This window comes from Bos grunniens, chromosome 14, assembly GCF_055505025.1.
Source record: "Bos grunniens cultivar Pamir isolate PY7600 chromosome 14, Bosgru_T2T1.0, whole genome shotgun sequence".
NCBI classification, from domain to species: domain Eukaryota; kingdom Metazoa; phylum Chordata; class Mammalia; order Artiodactyla; family Bovidae; genus Bos; species Bos grunniens.
In genome coordinates this window covers 62,917,742-62,935,228 of record NC_141178.1, presented here as the reverse complement: position 1 = coordinate 62,935,228, position 17,487 = coordinate 62,917,742, and the positions used below count along the sequence as shown (strand labels likewise).

At 51.3% G+C, this 17,487-nt stretch overlaps 1 protein-coding gene across 5 annotated transcripts in view; it reads right to left on the bottom strand.

Annotated features, from left to right (window-relative positions):
* Positions 1-17,487, bottom strand: part of PRKDC (protein kinase, DNA-activated, catalytic subunit) — a 128,018-nt gene that overhangs the window by 39,218 nt on the left and 71,313 nt on the right. For all 5 annotated transcript variants that reach the window (XM_086337008.1, XM_086337009.1, XM_086337012.1 and 2 more), the window contains exons 49-61: positions 15,435-15,578; positions 13,859-14,010; positions 12,784-12,915; positions 11,538-11,649; positions 9,437-9,561; positions 9,109-9,258; positions 7,965-8,138; positions 7,394-7,492; positions 6,221-6,428; positions 4,457-4,646; positions 3,438-3,650; positions 1,772-1,884; positions 205-336 (exon numbers count right to left, since the gene is read on the bottom strand). In XM_086337008.1, the coding sequence (XP_086193134.1) occupies positions 205-336; positions 1,772-1,884; positions 3,438-3,650; positions 4,457-4,646; positions 6,221-6,428; positions 7,394-7,492; positions 7,965-8,138; positions 9,109-9,258; positions 9,437-9,561; positions 11,538-11,649; positions 12,784-12,915; positions 13,859-14,010; positions 15,435-15,578 (1,944 nt within the window). The remainder of the gene's footprint in view (positions 1-204; positions 337-1,771; positions 1,885-3,437; positions 3,651-4,456; positions 4,647-6,220; positions 6,429-7,393; positions 7,493-7,964; positions 8,139-9,108; positions 9,259-9,436; positions 9,562-11,537; positions 11,650-12,783; positions 12,916-13,858; positions 14,011-15,434; positions 15,579-17,487) is intronic.

The following is a 17,487-nucleotide window of genomic DNA, read 5'->3' as shown; positions in this document are numbered from 1 at the left end:
ATCACTGGTGAGAAAAAGAGTGCGGTGTGACTAGCACACAGAGACACTGGGCCCAGAGCAAAGTGCTGGATGGGACCCCATGGCGGGGTCCCCGGGAGCCAGGACTTGGGATGAGGCTCAGCACTGAGGCCCGTGTTGGGGACAGGTCACCCCTGCTCCCACACGAGGCAACGGCCCCAGGGCATGTGCCAGCCCCGCACTGACCTGGGCCACAGCCTGCAGCGGGGTGATCAGGCTGCTGTGTGGAATCTGGATGTCAGGAAGGTCTCCACGGCGGTAACTTCTGTACAAGACGACCTGAGCCTCGTGCTTCATTTTCAACTCACTCTTGATCTCCTACGATCATCAGCAATACAGGAAGGTTACAACTTTCATCTAAAGAGTAGTGCTTGGGTGATGAAACCATCCTCACCCACCACTGACAAAAGTGAATCAAGGTCAATTCTATCCAAGATGCTCTAGTCACTACACTTGATCAAGGCGGCAGACAGTGAGCCTAAAACCAGTGTCAGATGTGCAATGGGTAGATTATTTAAAGATCTGTTACAAAGAAATCTGAGTTTCTCTGAAATTAGAGAACTTGATTTAAAACTTTTTCAACCCACAAATGAGAAGATTGTATTTCTTTGTCACTCTCAAGACAAACCTTGGCTACAGAGCCCACTGGCCCCAGCTGGCCCTGCTCTCTGCAGCTGTTCCCCCTTCGGACCCCATTCCCCCAGCGGGTACCAGTTCCAATGGCAAGGGGCCGTTCCCTCTGTGGGGCCAGGTTCCCCCTGCGGGCCCTGTTCCCCTCACAGGGCACTCCCTCACATGCGTACATCCTGGCTAACCCCTGAGGCGGCCCAGCTTCTCCATCTGCTAAATGCTGCTCTGCAGCTGCAAGAGCAGAGGGGACCCCCAAATGCCTCTGCTGAGAGTGGTGACGACACCCAGCAAGGCCACCCCAGGTCCCAGGCCACACCCCATCCATTCCCTGAGACCCTCAGCGATCAGCCGAGTGCCTCTATCCCACCCCCGCCCTGTCCCCTCAAGAAGCCCAGGCAGGACTCAGGCTTAATGAGGAGGCTGGAGCGAAGGACCCTAGGCTGGGTGGGGCCGGCCCTCGGCCTGCAGTGCTGTGGTTACAGAGATATAGGGAAGTCCAATCTTTCCACAGAAGACAGTGGAACCTTTTGACCATTTCACACACAGACTTGGAAGTGAAGTGCCTGAGGATTTAAACTGAGTCACAGTGGAAACAGGATTCTCACCCACAGTCTAGTCCTAGAACAGCCTGTCAACATCTCTGATCTGTATCTCACACTGACTCTAGGGCTGAACAACTCTGCTGTTACTTCCACATTGGGAGAAACGTTCAACCATCCATTCATGCCACACATGTGTCTGCAGTAGGCAGCTCGGGACTGGCCACGCTCCTCACCCAGCTCCCCACCAGCCTCCAGGAGCACAGCCCCTCGGTTTGTTTGCCCTCAGCCACGGCGTCAGGGCTCTGGCCTCAAGGCTGCGGGGACTGCAGCTGGGAGACGTGACCCCAGGGCACTGGGGGCGGGGGGGTCTGGTCTCCACCTCGTGCAGAAAGCCCGTCCGTCCAGAGAGAACAGCACCTCCCACTCCCCAGCAGAGCCGTGGGGCTCAGGGGACACCTGGAGGTGGGATCGCATGGGCCATCTCTGCGATCTGGCCTAGGCCAGCGGGAAGACATCTCCTGGGCACACATCCTGTGACAGAAATACCTATTTCCGACCAAATTCCAGAAATGGGTACAAACCTTTTCTCGCTTTTGCTCCACAACACCTTTCCTGGCATAAATCAAACTCAGCTTTTCTTGGTCCTTCAGAAATCGTCTGCGTAATCGCAGTATTTCTGCACGATTATCTGGAGCTGAAGAACAGACAGCAGGTTGGTTATGCGCGGCTGATGTCGTCCCCTCCTCCCCAGAATTGCTGACATGAAATGAGGCATCTGCTCGTCTCCATCTCCTACTCCCCGCCGCTCTATTTCCAAAACAACCTAAGCCTGTGAAGCGCAGTTTTGGAAGCTGGAGAACTGAGGCTGCATGGAGGAAGCAGGCAGGGCTCGGACATCTTGGAGAAAGAGAGGGCTTGGAAATGCGAGGCTGAGGCTGGAGGTGCGGGGCCACATGGCTGGAGCAGAGCCCCCACAGCCGGGTACACTGGGGAACCCAGCGCTGCCCCAGCACCAGGCCTGGACGTGCAGGCGGGAGCGGGGAGACCTGGCCTTGGAGGGGGACCACCCAGTACAAAACGGGGGCCTCCACGTCTGGTGAGGCCAGTCAGCACAGCCAGTGTGCAGCCACCACTCCCAACGCCAGTTACTGCCTGCCTGGACACAGCAAAAGCTGAAAATCAGCTGACGTTTGAGCAAAGCTTCAAGTAAGAAAAATAGGAACCAAAGCAACAGGGGGGAGAAAATGTTGAAAGCAGACCATCTAGGAAAAAAATTTGTTAAATGACCCTTTATCACAAGAGCAAAAATAGGTCCTGTAACAGGGCATGGAAGGGACTTTCCAAGAGCACAGAAGCTCGTGGGAACTAGAGACTGGACATCGTCACGCACACGCACAGTCAGAAGGTATCGCTGTGCCCAGAGCCGAGCAGAGATGGTAAGAAGGGAAAATTGGAAGGGTAATCCCTCGGGTCTGACAGTCAAGGTGGAATTCCTACAAGAGAAAACTGACGTTTGGAAATTATCAGCAAAATCACCCACGGGAGAAAAGGGAAGCCGTTTCCTAATGAGAAAGAACACGTATATATGTACATACATGCAGGTGGATCACTGTGCCACACAGGAGAAATCAACACAACTCTACTGCAACCAAAAAGGAAACGGAGGCCATTAACGCCCATGAACAGTGACCACACGAGAAAGGAGAGAAGCCCGACGTGAGCCAAGCCACAGCAAGACCTGTTCAGGACGTCGGTGACAGTGTGGAGAGAGGGGGTGGGCAAGGGAGAAAGTGACCAAGACCCCAAAGAAAGGGGGCCACAGTAACACCAACTGGAGCTGTGGAAGCAACACTGACGAGCTGGATGTGAAGATGAGGCTGGCTGGGAAAGGGGGCCCGGGGATGGGGCTGGGGGCTTCTCTCGAGTCTGGGGGGCATCTGGCCGGGGCTCCTCCCGGAGCACACCCCCAACCCCGGTGAGCCGAATGTCTGCATCCCCATTCCTGCCCTCGGGCCTGCCCTGACCCTCCCAGCCCCCGAACCTAAACTCTCTCTGACTCAGCTTCCCCATCCTGCTAGTACCATGGCCTCTAGACCCCTGGGAGCCCCGAGTGAGGGGCCAAGCCAGTTCAGGCAACCGCTTTCTGGACTCCAAACCAGGCTCCCACGTGGTGCTGGGCTCCACGCAGGCCACCCGGACTCAGGAACAGTCATGAGTTTGTGGAGGCAGGCGTTTCAACACTTTTACCTTGTGCTCCGTCGTCCACCTCATCCTCAAGGAGTCCCAGCCTTTTCTTCCCAAATTCAGGCCCCACGGGCTTCAGGGGCGTCCCCCGGGGCCTCTCGGGCCTCTTGTGGGCAAACAGCAGGGACGCAGACGAGGCCTCGGCGGTGGGGGCCAGGCTGCCGCCCAGAGGGTCGGTGCTGCCCGCCGTCAGCCAGTGGGAGAGCACTCTTCCCCCTGCAAACACAAACGATGCGCGGGTCACAGCAGCGCCGCTCGGCCGGCGCCTCGGCCAGGACCTGCCGCTCGAGAGCAGGGCAGCCCACAGTTACCAGGGTGGGCCATGTCCCAAGGAGGCCCGGCAGCCGGACCTCCTGTCCTTGTGGGCACGAGGGAGACCACCACATGCTCGTCAGGATGACACAGCATCTACATGCCACTAAGGTCTGTGATTTCTAACATCAGTTTCTAAAGGTCCCACGGTAATTGGCCAAGTTAGTCCTATTTCCACAACAGAGTATGAAAAAATTACATAAGGGAAAAACACTGAAGTATTTCCATAAAAACGACTTGGGGATTTTACTCTACAACTGATACTCTGATGATCAAAGGAAACAGCTGAACAGTTTGAGAAAGAGCAGTTTAATCAACTACGAACACAGTAAGTGAATCTGGTTTAGCTCTGCTTTGCTTCTGAGACAAGCGTTTTTAAATGGGATGCACTGGACAGATGTTTCCGGACAAAAATCAAACTAAAACTTACATGTACTGAAATCTTTCTTGTTTTCTCCAGTCAGAAATAATGTCTTTCTCCCCCTTTTTAAAATTGTGGTAAAAACACAGACAGTCCAATGGATGGCGTCATGCACTCTAAAGAGCCCAGTACGTTTGCTGGTTGCACAGCCCTCCCCACCTCTGTCCCCAGGGCCCCTCGAGGCCACCCCACCCCCGAATCTACAACCCAGGGACCCAGCCCATCCTCCCTCCTGCCATCAAGGCCTTCACGGTGCCCTCGGCCTGCATACCCACAGCGGAGGCAGTACCTGCGCTCTGTGTGGGCGTGAAGTCGAGCTGCTGCTGGGTGGCCCGGACCTGCCCAGCCATCGCCCTCCGAGCCGAGATGGACCCTTCCTGGGTCCGGGCCTGGAGCGTGCTCTGAGACACCTGAGTCTCAACAAACATTGGTGTGAGGACCGTACTCCGGAAGCGCCAGTCAGGGTCAATGGTATACTCCTGCCAGGAGGGACGGTCAGGTGAGGTCACGGCCCTTCTCAGAACATGCAAATGCTTTATTTAAAACTCCACAGTCCTCTCCACAAACAGTACTACACTCCATGTAGCTCTGCAAGAAGTCGCTGAAGAACAACTTTCTCAAATTTAAAATTTTTAACAGAACAATTATCTGTCAACAAATAAAACCAATCAGTGCTGGGGAGAAAAACTGCTTTTCTCCTCCTAACATCCTGCATTCAGAGGCTCACTGCCACGCTCAGGGAATGACTCGGCTTCTCTGACCCCACTGCCCCTGCCAAGTATCCAGAATGGGAGATGCTGGGGACATGGGGGGATGGGGCGGGGGCTCTGCGTCAGGGCTGTGAGTCATCATGTGGCTCATCAGCGGTGCTGCCAGGTGGAGGTGCAAACAAGCACCTACGGGGCGTGGCGGGGGAGCAGGGGAGGGAAATGCCTCCATGGAGGCCAAAGGGACAAGGGTGAGCTGTGTGCAGGACAGGGGGCGAGCGGGGTGAGGTGCAGGTGGGCATCTCGGGAAGAATGTGTGTGGATTCCAAGTAAACTCAGGAAGCCAGCACGAGTCGTCAGGGAAACGCCAATCAAACCACAGTGAGGCATCACCAGACGCCTGCCGTGTGGCTGTGACCAGGAGAGAGAGGTGGCACCTGCAGCTGAGGGGGGAAGGGCACCCTGTGCACTGGGTGGGCGTGTAACCTGCTGCTGCCATGTGGACAGCAGAGTGCAGGTTCCTCAGGAAATTATAAATAGAACCACCAGAGGATCCAGCAACCCCACAGCTGGGTGTTTATCAGAAGAGAACAAAAACACTAATGGGAAAAGACACAGGCACCCCAGTGTTCATAACAGCACTGCTGACAACAGCCAGGATATGGAGACAACCTAAGTGTCCGTCAGCAGACAAAAGGAGAAAGAAGACGTGTGGTGAGCGCGCACGCACTCACACCACACACAATGATGGGCTACTACTCAGCTCTCAGCTTTGAAACACAACGAAATCCTGCCATTTGCAACAACATGGATGGACCCTGAAGATATTATGCTACATGAAATAAGTCAGAGAGAAACACAAATACTGTGTGATCTTATTCATACGTAAAATCTAAAACAAAAACCTAACAAAACCAAACCAAAAAAGCTCATAGAAACAGAGAACAGATTGGTGGTTGTCAGAGGTGAGGGGTGGTGGAGACGGGTGAAGGGGGTCGAAGGGCACGAACTCACAGCTGTAAGTAAGATCTGGGGGGGCGATGTGCGCATGGCGACTACAGTCAGTAACACCATTCGTATACGTGAAGTTTTGTAAGAGAGTATATCTTGAAAGTTCTCATCGCAAGATAAAAAACCTCTAACTATGGGCAGTGATGGATGTTAACTAGATTTATTGTGGTGATAATTCTGTAATATATACAAATATCAAATCACTACCTTGTGCACTGAAAACAAATACTATCCTAATTATACCTTAATTAAAGAAAAAAGCAAGGATTTAACACCAGTGGACAAAGTCTGCTGACCAACAGGCGGGATAGTCAGCTCACAGAGCCAGAGCTCACCTGAAACTCACACTCTGACAGAGGGTGCTCAAACAGGGAAGTCCGGAAGTCGGGGCTCAGGCTGGTCATTTCAAGCAGGAAATCTGTCGCTAAACTCAAGAAGTGCACTTCTATCTTAGGAGAATATAAGGAATTTAGGGCCAGCAATCGGTCCAAGGTATTTGAAGGCAACCTAGTTTCATGGCTCCAGAAGTTCCGAATAGTTAATCTGGAAGGCAGAGAAGAAAGAAGAAGAGGAGGTCTCTACGTGTGCCCCACGGGGAAGATCTCTTCTTCCACCGGAGATCAGCCCTGGGACTCCATCCACGTGCAGACCTCCATCCACAGGTAAGCTGCCTGACAGATGAGGCACGTGCTGAAGGGGAAATATTCCAGAATGCTGGCATACTTAACAGGAGGTGAGAAGCTGGATCATTCTATTCTCATTTCTATTACCCAGAAGTTTGCAAAGATGAGAATTTTACATTACATACTCTGAAACTGAGAAAACACCAAGAGAACTATATATATAGTCCTTCATTGTCTTACTAAGACAATTCACTCTACACATTAGTGCCACAAAATATTCAAAACATAATGTGAACAGAAAATAGTCAAACTATTAAAGAAATTAAAAACCAGATCCGGCTTTATAATTTGTGAATGTTTGAGGAGTCCAAATACAATTTTTAAAAGCGCAATGAATTAAAAATTGCAGTACGCTCCAAGTTAGCTGACACACAGAATCGTCAGGGTTTCCGCCCTGCCTGCTATAACATAACGAGCGCGTGGCGAGCGCGTGGGCATCTGTGATGGCGCTGCAGCGCCCTCTGGTTTCCAAGGCCTCCAGCACGCCGTCTGACACTGATGTGCAGGGTGGGAGCTCACTTGGGGTTAAATGGGGAATGACAACCCACTTTTCATTACAGGTTTCTCATCCTGAGATGCTGTAACTCACAGCACAGTTAAGACAGCGTTACCCACACCAGTTTTTCAAGACTTGTATATTAAAGTAACATGCCAGGACTTTCAGGTTCTAATGTGATTTAAAATACATTTTTCTTATGCCAGCAAGAGGCAGAGAAAAGGCTAATACAGCAAAGGCCCTTTGACACCTCAGAGAGACCCCACATTGGCCTAGAAAGAGCCCTGAATGTGCCCACCCACCCACGCTGCTCCGGGAGGGGCACTTACTGAAGCCCAGGGTTCTCGTCGGTCAGCCCTTGGATCAACACATCTTTCGCCAGCTTGAATACTTCACGCGAGTCTTCATCTGCCTGACTCTCTGGGTCTCTGAGAGTAGTCACAAGACAATAAAACTGTTACTGCTCCTTCTGCTGCTCTAGGTCAACCCAACAATGTTGTCTAGGATGAAAGTAACGAAACCTGCCTCTTCCCCAACTTCCACCCACCCCATGGGGCCTGCACCCTGACCCGGGCCCTGGTGGCCAGCTGGCGAGCAGGACCACAGTCCCCAAGGAGGAAACATCCCAGGAGCTCCTTCCTAAACCTTGTCAGACTGTAAGGGAAAACAAAGTACACTTTTAGCTCAATCAGTAACACCGCGCTCTGAACATTTCCCACGGGTTCACGAAATGCAGTAAGATGAGAATATATTTCAACATACCAAACTTGTTGCAGTTGTTAACCACACATTTTTAAATGTCTTATCATTTATTATAGTCGTTCCAGACTGCTGGAGGCACCCAGACGCTCCCTAAGAGACGGGACACGAGCGTCTGGCGGGGACAGGCGAGGCGCTCACCTGTAGTTGTCATGGACCCACATGAGGATGGCGTACATCCGCTCACGGCACAGCACTGCAGGGTGAGCCAGGAACTCCACCACGGCGCTCAGGAGCTCCCGGAGCTCTGCCGGTCTCAGCCGTGCCATCATCTTGGAAATTATGTCCAAACATACTTTCTGTCTCTCATCATCTCTATAATATAAACAGGAATTTTCAAAAACACAGACTTAACTGCTATTACTATACCTTTAGATATGAGAGGTAACATTTTCTTCTCTGTGCTGTTCTGTATTTCAGATTTTATTATTATAGCTAATACTACATTTATATAAAAATTAAACTCTTGAAAATAATTATCGTGGCCTAGATTATGAAAAGGAAATTAATACTGTAGTGTCCTGCCTGGATCCTAGGAAGAGGATGAGGAAACTGGTGATTTCAAATAGACAGAAGTGCACTAATGTTAACTTCTTGGTTTAGACAAACACCCTGATGATGTGAGATGGGGAAGCTAGGTGAAAGGTGTGTGCGAATTCTGTGTACTTCTAACTTTTCTGTAAAAATCAAATTATTCCAAAATAAAAAGTTCATTTTTAAAAAACCTGACAAAGTCAAACAAAATAAGCTAACTATAAAGGATTTCATGACTTTAAAAAATGGTTTCCAGGGCTGGTCAGGCACCAGGGGTTAAGTGCAGTCAGGGCCCAATGTGGTGCACCCCATGTCCTCCTTAAATAAGCACCAGCTGAAGGCTCCACACACAGTAGACACTGAGCCAGGCTGACTGGAGGAAACCAACACAAAGGCAGTTTATCACCGTGTAAAAGTGTGCACACAGGCGGGAGGAAAACAGCACAGAGGGAGGAACACACAGGGTGCCATCAGCCCTCTGTTAACATTTACCGTAATAGCGTGTTACCATTTTGAAAATAAACAAATTTAACAAATAATGGAAGCCTGTTAGCTGACAAAACAGGTACAGAACTCAAAACCACACATTTTGAATTTGTAAACAGCCCTGGACAACCCAAGACGGGGCCTCTCAAGTGTCAGGTGTCAAAGTGAACAAACACTCCTGTCACGAAGACTCACAAGTCCCCTTGAGTTGAGGGGACAGCGGAACAAACAGCTGCATCCAAGGACACAGGCGGCGGCCACTCACCTGTGCCTCATGACCTGAACGAAATCCTTGCTCTTCAGCTGCAGGTACAGGTCAGGGGTCTCCTCCGCACGACACAGCACCACCTCCAGACAGAGCGTCTTCATCACGCCGTGGAACCTCGGCAGCAGGAAGAGCACGCTGTTCATGAACCTGGGCAGCGGGCAGGGCCAGTGAGCGGAGGGGCACTGACCCCCACCAGGACTGTCCCCGGCAGGCAGGTGCTGACAACGCCCCACGACCCTCTCCGCAGGCAGGGGCAGGCAGACGGACACAACCACCCACCCCCGCGCATGACCCTCCCCAGCAGGCAGGCAGACGCCACCCCCACCTGTCAGCCAGAGGAGGGAAGCTCTTCGTGGCTCTGCTCAGGCACACGATGAACTTGTCCTCCAGCATGTTCTGATGCCGCTTCAGCTGCTTCACCACCAGTTCATGCACAGACTCCTCTAGCATCTGGAAGACCAAGTTTCCTTTCAAATACACACAAGTGGGAACTCGGAGGAACTGAGAGGACTGAGGTGACCACCCAGAGCACCATCTCGAGGAGGCCGTGGGGGCCCTGACCACTGGGCACCACCAGAGGCTCGGCGGCAACGGGTTCAGGTGACCCAGGCCTTGGCCACACAGCGGGTGAAAGAATGATCAAGACTAAACTTCTTTCTGACACCAAAACTCTGCCAGCGAGTCATCTGAGCAGCTGAACAAAGACCAAGGACTGAATGCTGTTTAGGACGCATTTGAGGGACTTTCCTGGCGGTCCAGTGGTTGGGATGCCTTCCAATGCAGGGGGTGCAAGTTTAATCTCTGGTCGGGGAGCTAAGAACTCCCAAGCCTCAGAAGCAATATTGCAACAAATTCAATAGACTTTAAAAATGGTCCACATCAAAAAATCTTAAGAAAAAAAAGATGCATTTTATTATGTCAGTGTGCACATATCTGGGCAAAGACTCACACAAACCAGGATTTCAGGGAGCTCCATCTGCAGGCAGCCTGCCCGTCTCCCTATGCCCACCTTCCAGGCCTGGCCTCTCCTGACTGCTCCCCGAAAGCCGTACCCCCAGGGAGCATCCACCCACAGAACAGGGGGCCCTGACCCCACGGGAGAAATGAGGAGCACGAGGGGCCCTTGGGACCAGAGACCACGGTCTGGAGCCGCGCTGGTCAGTGGTCAGAACACAAGTGACCCCCACTTCTGTGTCCCACACTGCTCTCCCATCTTCCAAGCTAAATCAGCCATTTTACACTCAGAAAAGAGCTATGTCAAACCAAAGGGTGTATCATTTGTATTAAGTTGAGACTTAAGTCATGAGAGATTAACCTTTCGATCTGCTGTTGTGTGCTCCACCCATGGTGATAACTGAGCACATTATGTGAATTGAAACCCACCACTCAAGGGCATTAGAATCATGTCATCACAACGTTATCCTGAATTTGAAACATGTTTTTATTTTACAAAAATAGCTGGCAATCCCTAAAATAAATTATAAGTTTGATTTTCTCAGGGGAGGGGGTTCCTATTTCCTCTGTTTAATTTTCCTCTAAATCCAAATAAAGGCCTAATTGGTGAAACAGGCCGGGCTCCAACATGTTGTGGGAGGACGGTTCTGCCCTAAGGATCCCTCGACTTCCCCAGCCTCTCCTCATCCTGTCTCGTTGTAGGAGGAGAGGGGACTGGAGACACGAATTTGGGAATCAGGAGCCTGAGGAGTTCTCAAGCCATGAGACTAGGTGACCGGCTAGGGGCCCACACTCCAAGTTGTGGGGGAGGCCGGCGGGATGACACCCCAGTGAGGGAGAGAGAGTGTCCTCTGAGCAGTGACAGAGGGCCAAGGACTGGTCCAGTGTGGCATTCTAGACAGTGCACCTGCGTCTGGTCCTCATGGGTGACGGACTCTGCAGGCACCAGCACAGACCATCCTGGACAGTCTGCACCCGCGTCCTGTCAGCGTGGGCGACAGGCTCTGCAGAGGCTAGCGTGAAGTCCCTGCAGTAACCCATGGGGGTCAGCCAAGGAGCAGCAAGTTATAACCTGTGATTTCCATACACGGGCCAATGCGGAGACTGTGCTTAGGGGTGCGGGAGGGGCAGAGCACACACCAGGCGCCCAAGTCAGAGGCTGCCCCTGCTTTCCAGCTGCACTATGCCAGAAACTGGAAGAGGGGACCTCCTGTGTTTACCCTCCCCCAAACAAAAGCAAGCTCCATCAGGGCAGTTTCTCCAAAGTGCCCTGATGCCAGGTCAGAGGAATGAAAGCTGCTCCAATGCTTACATCCCAACTTTACAATAAGAAGCAGGTTAACAACCTTAACGCTTGCCAAATTTCCAGGCATTAAAAAAACTGCCCACTCTAGCTCCTAGTACAGAGGACGCAGTACCGAGGCTGAGCCAACAGTGAAGAAGAGGCGTTCATGCCATGTGTGCACACTCACCTTCTCTCTCCCACTGAGATACCGGAGAACAAGCCCCAGGACCTCCGCTGACGCTGCATACACCTCTTTATATCTGACAAAGGACATGTTACTGACCAGAGCTTCAAAGTACCTGCAAGAAACACAGAAAGCCAGTGAGCACAGGGCAACCCGTCCTGCTATCCGAAAGAAAGTGGAAGTTGCTCAGTCGTGTCCGACTCTGCGACCCCATAGACTATACAGTCCATAGAATTATGTAGGCCAGAATAGTGGAGTGGGTTGCCGTTTCCTCCTCCAGGGAATCTTCTCAACCCAGCAACTGAACCCAGGTCGCCCGCATTGCAGGGAGATTCTTTACCAGCTGAGCCACCAGCGAAGCTGCTGTCAGACAGAAGTGTATCACAACAGTCCTCCCCACTCACCCAGACGAATGACCCCTGGGCAGGCCCCGCCCAGCCACACAGCTCCAGATATAGACACTGACAGCGGTGAAATCAGCAATGGCCTGACCTCTGACCCCTCTAAAGCTGTCTATACGACAGGAGGAGGACACACAGTCACACAGGGGTGGGGTGGGGGTGGGGGTGGGGGGCAGTGCACCCTGGCCTCATGACAGCAGGACTGGGGATCAGGAAAGCCACTTGTTCGAAAGTTAACCACTTCCCGCTGATGCTGTGCTGAGCTGCACGTAGTCCATGGCACCAGGCGGCCAAAGCCCCTGGTGCCTCGGAGGCTGACCCAGGAGGACCAACTGGACAGTGAACACTTCCAGAGAGACAGTGAACTGGACCGAGTGACCGCCTCTGCAGGGATCCAGCCCCTCTCTGTGAAGTTTCGGGCTGTCCTGCTAAGGCCCGGCCACGTGGACCCTCCCCTACCCCAGGTGATGAGGAGCCGGTAGGCTGCACCTGCGGCAGAGCTGCAGCGCCCCCTCGTGGCCACACCCTGTGGTGAAGGGGCTCCGGACCTCAGGCTGCTTTCTGGAGCGGATGCTGAAAATGGCAGCTTAGAAAATAACAGAAATAGCTAACACCTTGTCTGCCAAAATTGCATGGAAAAAACCATAAGGTCTCACTTTTCTCATTCACTCTACTAACATATTTCTTCTCCCAAATGATCTCTAAACCCAACTATTTAATTTAGGTGGAAATACTAATATGGGTTCTAGTCCTTAAATTTATCAAAATTAAACCATATTCCAGTCTCCAATCAGAATCAGGGACACTTTACCCAAAAAAGAAACAAAGCAAAAAAACATGACACTTACCGGACACTTTCCACGCCACACTTTGGGTCGTAGGGAGGCAAGTTGTTGGCCATTACAATACCCAGCAACTGAATTCCTACAGAATTGTCTTTAGAATTAGGGTCTTTACTGGAAAACTTGTCAAATATTAACCTGAAATGTGAGTGTGAAGAAACAGTGTAAGTTGTCAGATATAAGGAGCAGGAAGACAGACATAAGATCTTCCATAGCTGACTGTCAGGTAAGAAACCCCTTGCTTCCCATTACTTTGTTTACACCCGGTTACTCTGCCTCTGGGACACAGGGAGCTCTGCATCTCCCACAATCTAGTTATCTGCCCTAATTCTCCCTCGGTTGATGGTGAGAAAAGAAAGAAAAGTGCAGTTGCTCACTCATGTCCGATTCTTTGCAACCCCATGGACCAGCCTACCAGGCTCCTCTGTCCATGGAATTTTCTAGGCAAGAGTACTGGAGTGGGTTGCCATTTCCTTCTCTAGGGGATCTTCCCAACCCAGCGATTGAACCCAGGTCTCTTCCATTACAGGCAGATGCTTTACCATCTGAACCACCAGGGAAGCCCATGGTTGATGGAGAACCTTTGGGAAATTCTGGTTTGCCCCAGGCTATGCTGACAGGAATCAGCCCTGTGGGCAGAGCACATGCTGCAGGCCCAGAGAGAGGGAAGGCTACTTGAGGGTGGTGCAGTCCGGAGATGCTTCTAGCGACAAATGCTGAGGGCTGATCATGAGTGACATCATGCCCTACCAACAGATTCCACTCCAGGAACCATCCTTCCTTCCAGTACTTCAAGTCCATTAGTATGCTAGTCGCTCAGTCATATCTGACTCTGCAACCCCATGAACTGCAGCCCACCAGGCTCCTCTGTTCATGGGATTCTCCAGGCTAGAAGACTAGAGTGGAGTGGGTAACCATTCCCTTCTCGAGGGAATCTTCCTGACCTGGGGATTGAACCCAGGTCTCACGCATTGCAGGCAGAGCCACCAGGGAAGCCTTGAAGTCATTAAATCTCATGGTAATTAACCCTGCACAATGTGTGACGAGTTAAAGGACACTGCAAATCCCACTAAACCCATACCTGTAAGGGACGGACAGACAATCCTTCCAGCACTCAACGAGGGTCTTTATGATTTCAAGGTTATGTCGAAACACAGCTCTTTTTTGATGAAAAACATGTTTCATTAGGAAATGGAGCAATCGATTCGCTAACACTTCATCTTTAGGGACCCCCTGAAAAATGCAGAGAAATTTCATGTAAATACGTAGCATTCCCTTCTGGGAAAACATTTCTTAACTCAGAAGTCTGTTTATAAAAGAAAACTGGCATTGTACTGAGGACTCTGGCTCCCATGATTGTTCAGACGACACATGACTGTAACACAAAGGTCTCCCCTGGAAGGTCTCCCCCAGAATCCTCAAGGGCAGCCCTGACACCAGGGTGGCTGTGCTCCTACAGGTCTGTACAGGGTCCTGCAGCCTCTGGGGGCCTCTGCTGAGACGTCCCTATGGGGTCCCTGAAGACATCTTCCCTGCTCTGACTGGGCACCCAGCCTTGCCCCGGCCTCCTTCCAAACCCAGGATTCCACCAACTGCTGGTGCCTTCCCACCCCTCAATGGCGAAGTGACCCCAGGTCTGTGCCAGTCACCTGACCCACTGCCAAGACACTGCTCCATGGGGTACAAGGAACGGGGCGGGGACACCCTCCCTCTGCTTTCAGCCTCTTGCTCAAACTATTGCAATGAGTGGTGAAAGTTCATTATGGCCTTCAACCTGGCTGTTGCAGCTCTCCTAGCCCAGCTGAATGCCTGACACGGGAGTCAACCTCTTGCAGAGGTTCCTCAGTTAAACTCGGCTTGCTGTGAAATGGGATAGCCACATTCCAACACAAACACATGTGACAGCTCCATGGGCGCATATTCTGTTCAGTAAGCACATGCCAGGCCATCCTTCTAGGAGAACTCTGCACACCACTGGGGCCGACATCAGTAAGCAGATGGGAGAGAGCAGAGAGAGCTCCAGAGAGCCAGAGAGCTGGGGGACGCCACGGCCTGCATCAGGACAGTGCGGGCACTGAGCGTCACCATCACACCAGAGGTCACCAAGTCACACCAGGTCACCAGGAGCAGGGAGGCTGACAAGATGGATGCTGGAGACCATGACCTTAGCCTCACATTCAAGGTCTGCCAACATCTATTTTACATGTACTTTTAATAAAATATTTTTCCCTGGTGGCTCAGACAGTAAAGAATCTGCCTGCAATGCTAGGAGACCTGGATTCGATCCCTGGGTCAGGAAGATCCCCTGGAGAAAGGAATGGCTACCCATGCTAGTAATCTTGCCTACAGAAACGTACGGACAGAGGAGCCTGGTTGGATACTTCACATGTACTTTTAATAAACCAATTATCAGGGTCAGTCCTCCTAGCAAGCTAAAGCAGTAAGAAATCAGAACAAACATCCAACACCTTAAAAACAAAAGCAAAGCCAGAGGAATTATCAAAAGCAAAGCAAAGCAGACAGAAGTGAAGGAGTAGATTGGGGCCTTCTGCAGCAGCACAGATGGGCAGGATCTGGGCTGGAGACGCTGAGGACACTCAGGGTTGGGTCCCGGGTGCTGCGCGGGGAGAGGGCACCAGAGGCACAGCTGCTCTTACCACAGGGGTGGCTATTCCCGTCCACGAAAGGACCGTGGCCACGATCTCAACCACTAGATAGTGGATCCCGTCCCCGCCATTGTTCTCAGAGACCACCAGCTGCAGCAAGGGGCCCAGCCAGTGCCTCGCATGAGGCCGGAAGACCTAGGCGAGAGTTCAAAGGTCAGATGTCAGAACTGCTGAGTAACCAAGATGGGAGTTCAGGAACATCCTTCTGTATCACAACTCTACCTAAATTCAAAACAGACATGAATGTCAACAACTATGCTGCTTGATTCAATTAGATTCTCAGCTCAAGTCTTCTTTGTGGGCCCTAAAACCACAGCTCAATGGAGACGGATTCAAACTGATCTGCTCTTTGCATAGATCTGCTCCAACTATCGGAGAAGACAATGGCAACCCACCCCAGTACTCTTGCCTGGAAAATCCCATGGACAGAGGAGCCTGGTAGGCTGCAGTCCATGGGGTCGCTAAGAGTCAGGCACGACTGAGCGACTTCACTTTCACTTTTCACTTTCATGCATTAGAGAAGGAAATGGCTACCCACTCCAGTATGCTTGGCCTGGAGAACCCCAGGGACAGGGAGCCTGATGGGCTGCCGTCTATGGGGTCGCACAGAGTCGGACTGAAGTGACTTAGCAGCAGCAGCAGCTCCAACTATGCTTAGAGTAGTAACAACGTTCTACGCCAATCCCACCCTCCACACAGCATACAGCTGTAGGATCCTACTCTTACTGGATATAGAAGCAAGGGGAAGTGGAAAAGGAGGATATAGAAGTGAGGTGCATGTGGCGAATTTTTTTCACACACCCAAGGTCTCTGAAATCCAGAGCACCTCGATGTACTAAATTCCACTGAATTTACTTTAGAAACTCAGACCGAGTGTAACCCAAGACTCTCGGCCTCCTTCCCCTCTGCCACCCTCTTCTTTCTCCAAATGTTTTCTCAGGGATTTCAAATCTATGCTCACAATTAAATCTGTGTTGTCTCAAATCTTTTTGATCAAGTACCCCAGAGGTAAATAATGTTTACACTTTCCATATATGTCTACTGGTTTGTTTATAAATTCTAAATATAAACTTCTTTACTGTATTATTAAACTATAAAAAAGGATAAAAGTTCAAACTTTAAAAAGAATTGTAATACAACTTCTATGTTTTTCTTCTATTAAGACAATGGGCCCTGAAGGTTCCTGAGCTCAGGACGTGTGCAATACTGCAGGCCCCTCATGCCACACGAGTGCACACAGCTCAGCAGCCCCCTTGTTGAACTAAACACTAGATGCCAGCTCCTCTCCTCCAGCCATCAAGCCAGCACTACAGGAACACAAGCTGGAAGTCACATGATCCCAAGTACTATGGCTGACCTGTGAACCCCAAGAGGACACTGAGGTCCAACTCACAGGACCTGTAAATGTGACCTGATTCAGAAACAGGGTCTTGGAAGGTTAAGAGTCATTAGCGGGGAACTTAACCAGTGACAGTGTCTTTATCTGATAAAAGGATTAAAAGGGAAATTTTTACACGTGAGATAGGTGCCAAGAGAAGACCGTCCACAGGCTAAGAAACAGCCAAGGTGCACAGCAGCTGGTCATGCATCATCGGGGCCAAGTGGCTGACATCCAAGTCTCGGGATTCCAGCTCCAGAACCAAAAGGGTCATTTCTGCTGTAAGCCACAGGAGCTAGAAGTCAAGTATGACTCTGAGGAAGGGCCCTCACTACTTGATGGCCTTAAGGCCTCACGAGTTGCTGCCCAGAGGCCCCCTCCAGACACTTGCTCCTCCTGAGCTGCATGTGAATCCCTTGCCCCTCCCAGGTCAGCCTAGGATCACTCATAAACCCGTCTGAGTGCCCCTCCTGACAGGGCCACGTGTGACGGACAGATAAACAGAGCCATGAAGCAAACACGTTGGCTACTCTTCACACAGTTACCAGGAATCTCTTCACCACGTTCTCTGTCACTCTAAACCAAGAAGGCTAGCAGCTGTAAGAAACCTGCCGACCCACATACTTCATAACAAAGGCCACTTCTAACTCAGAAGTTAATTAACGT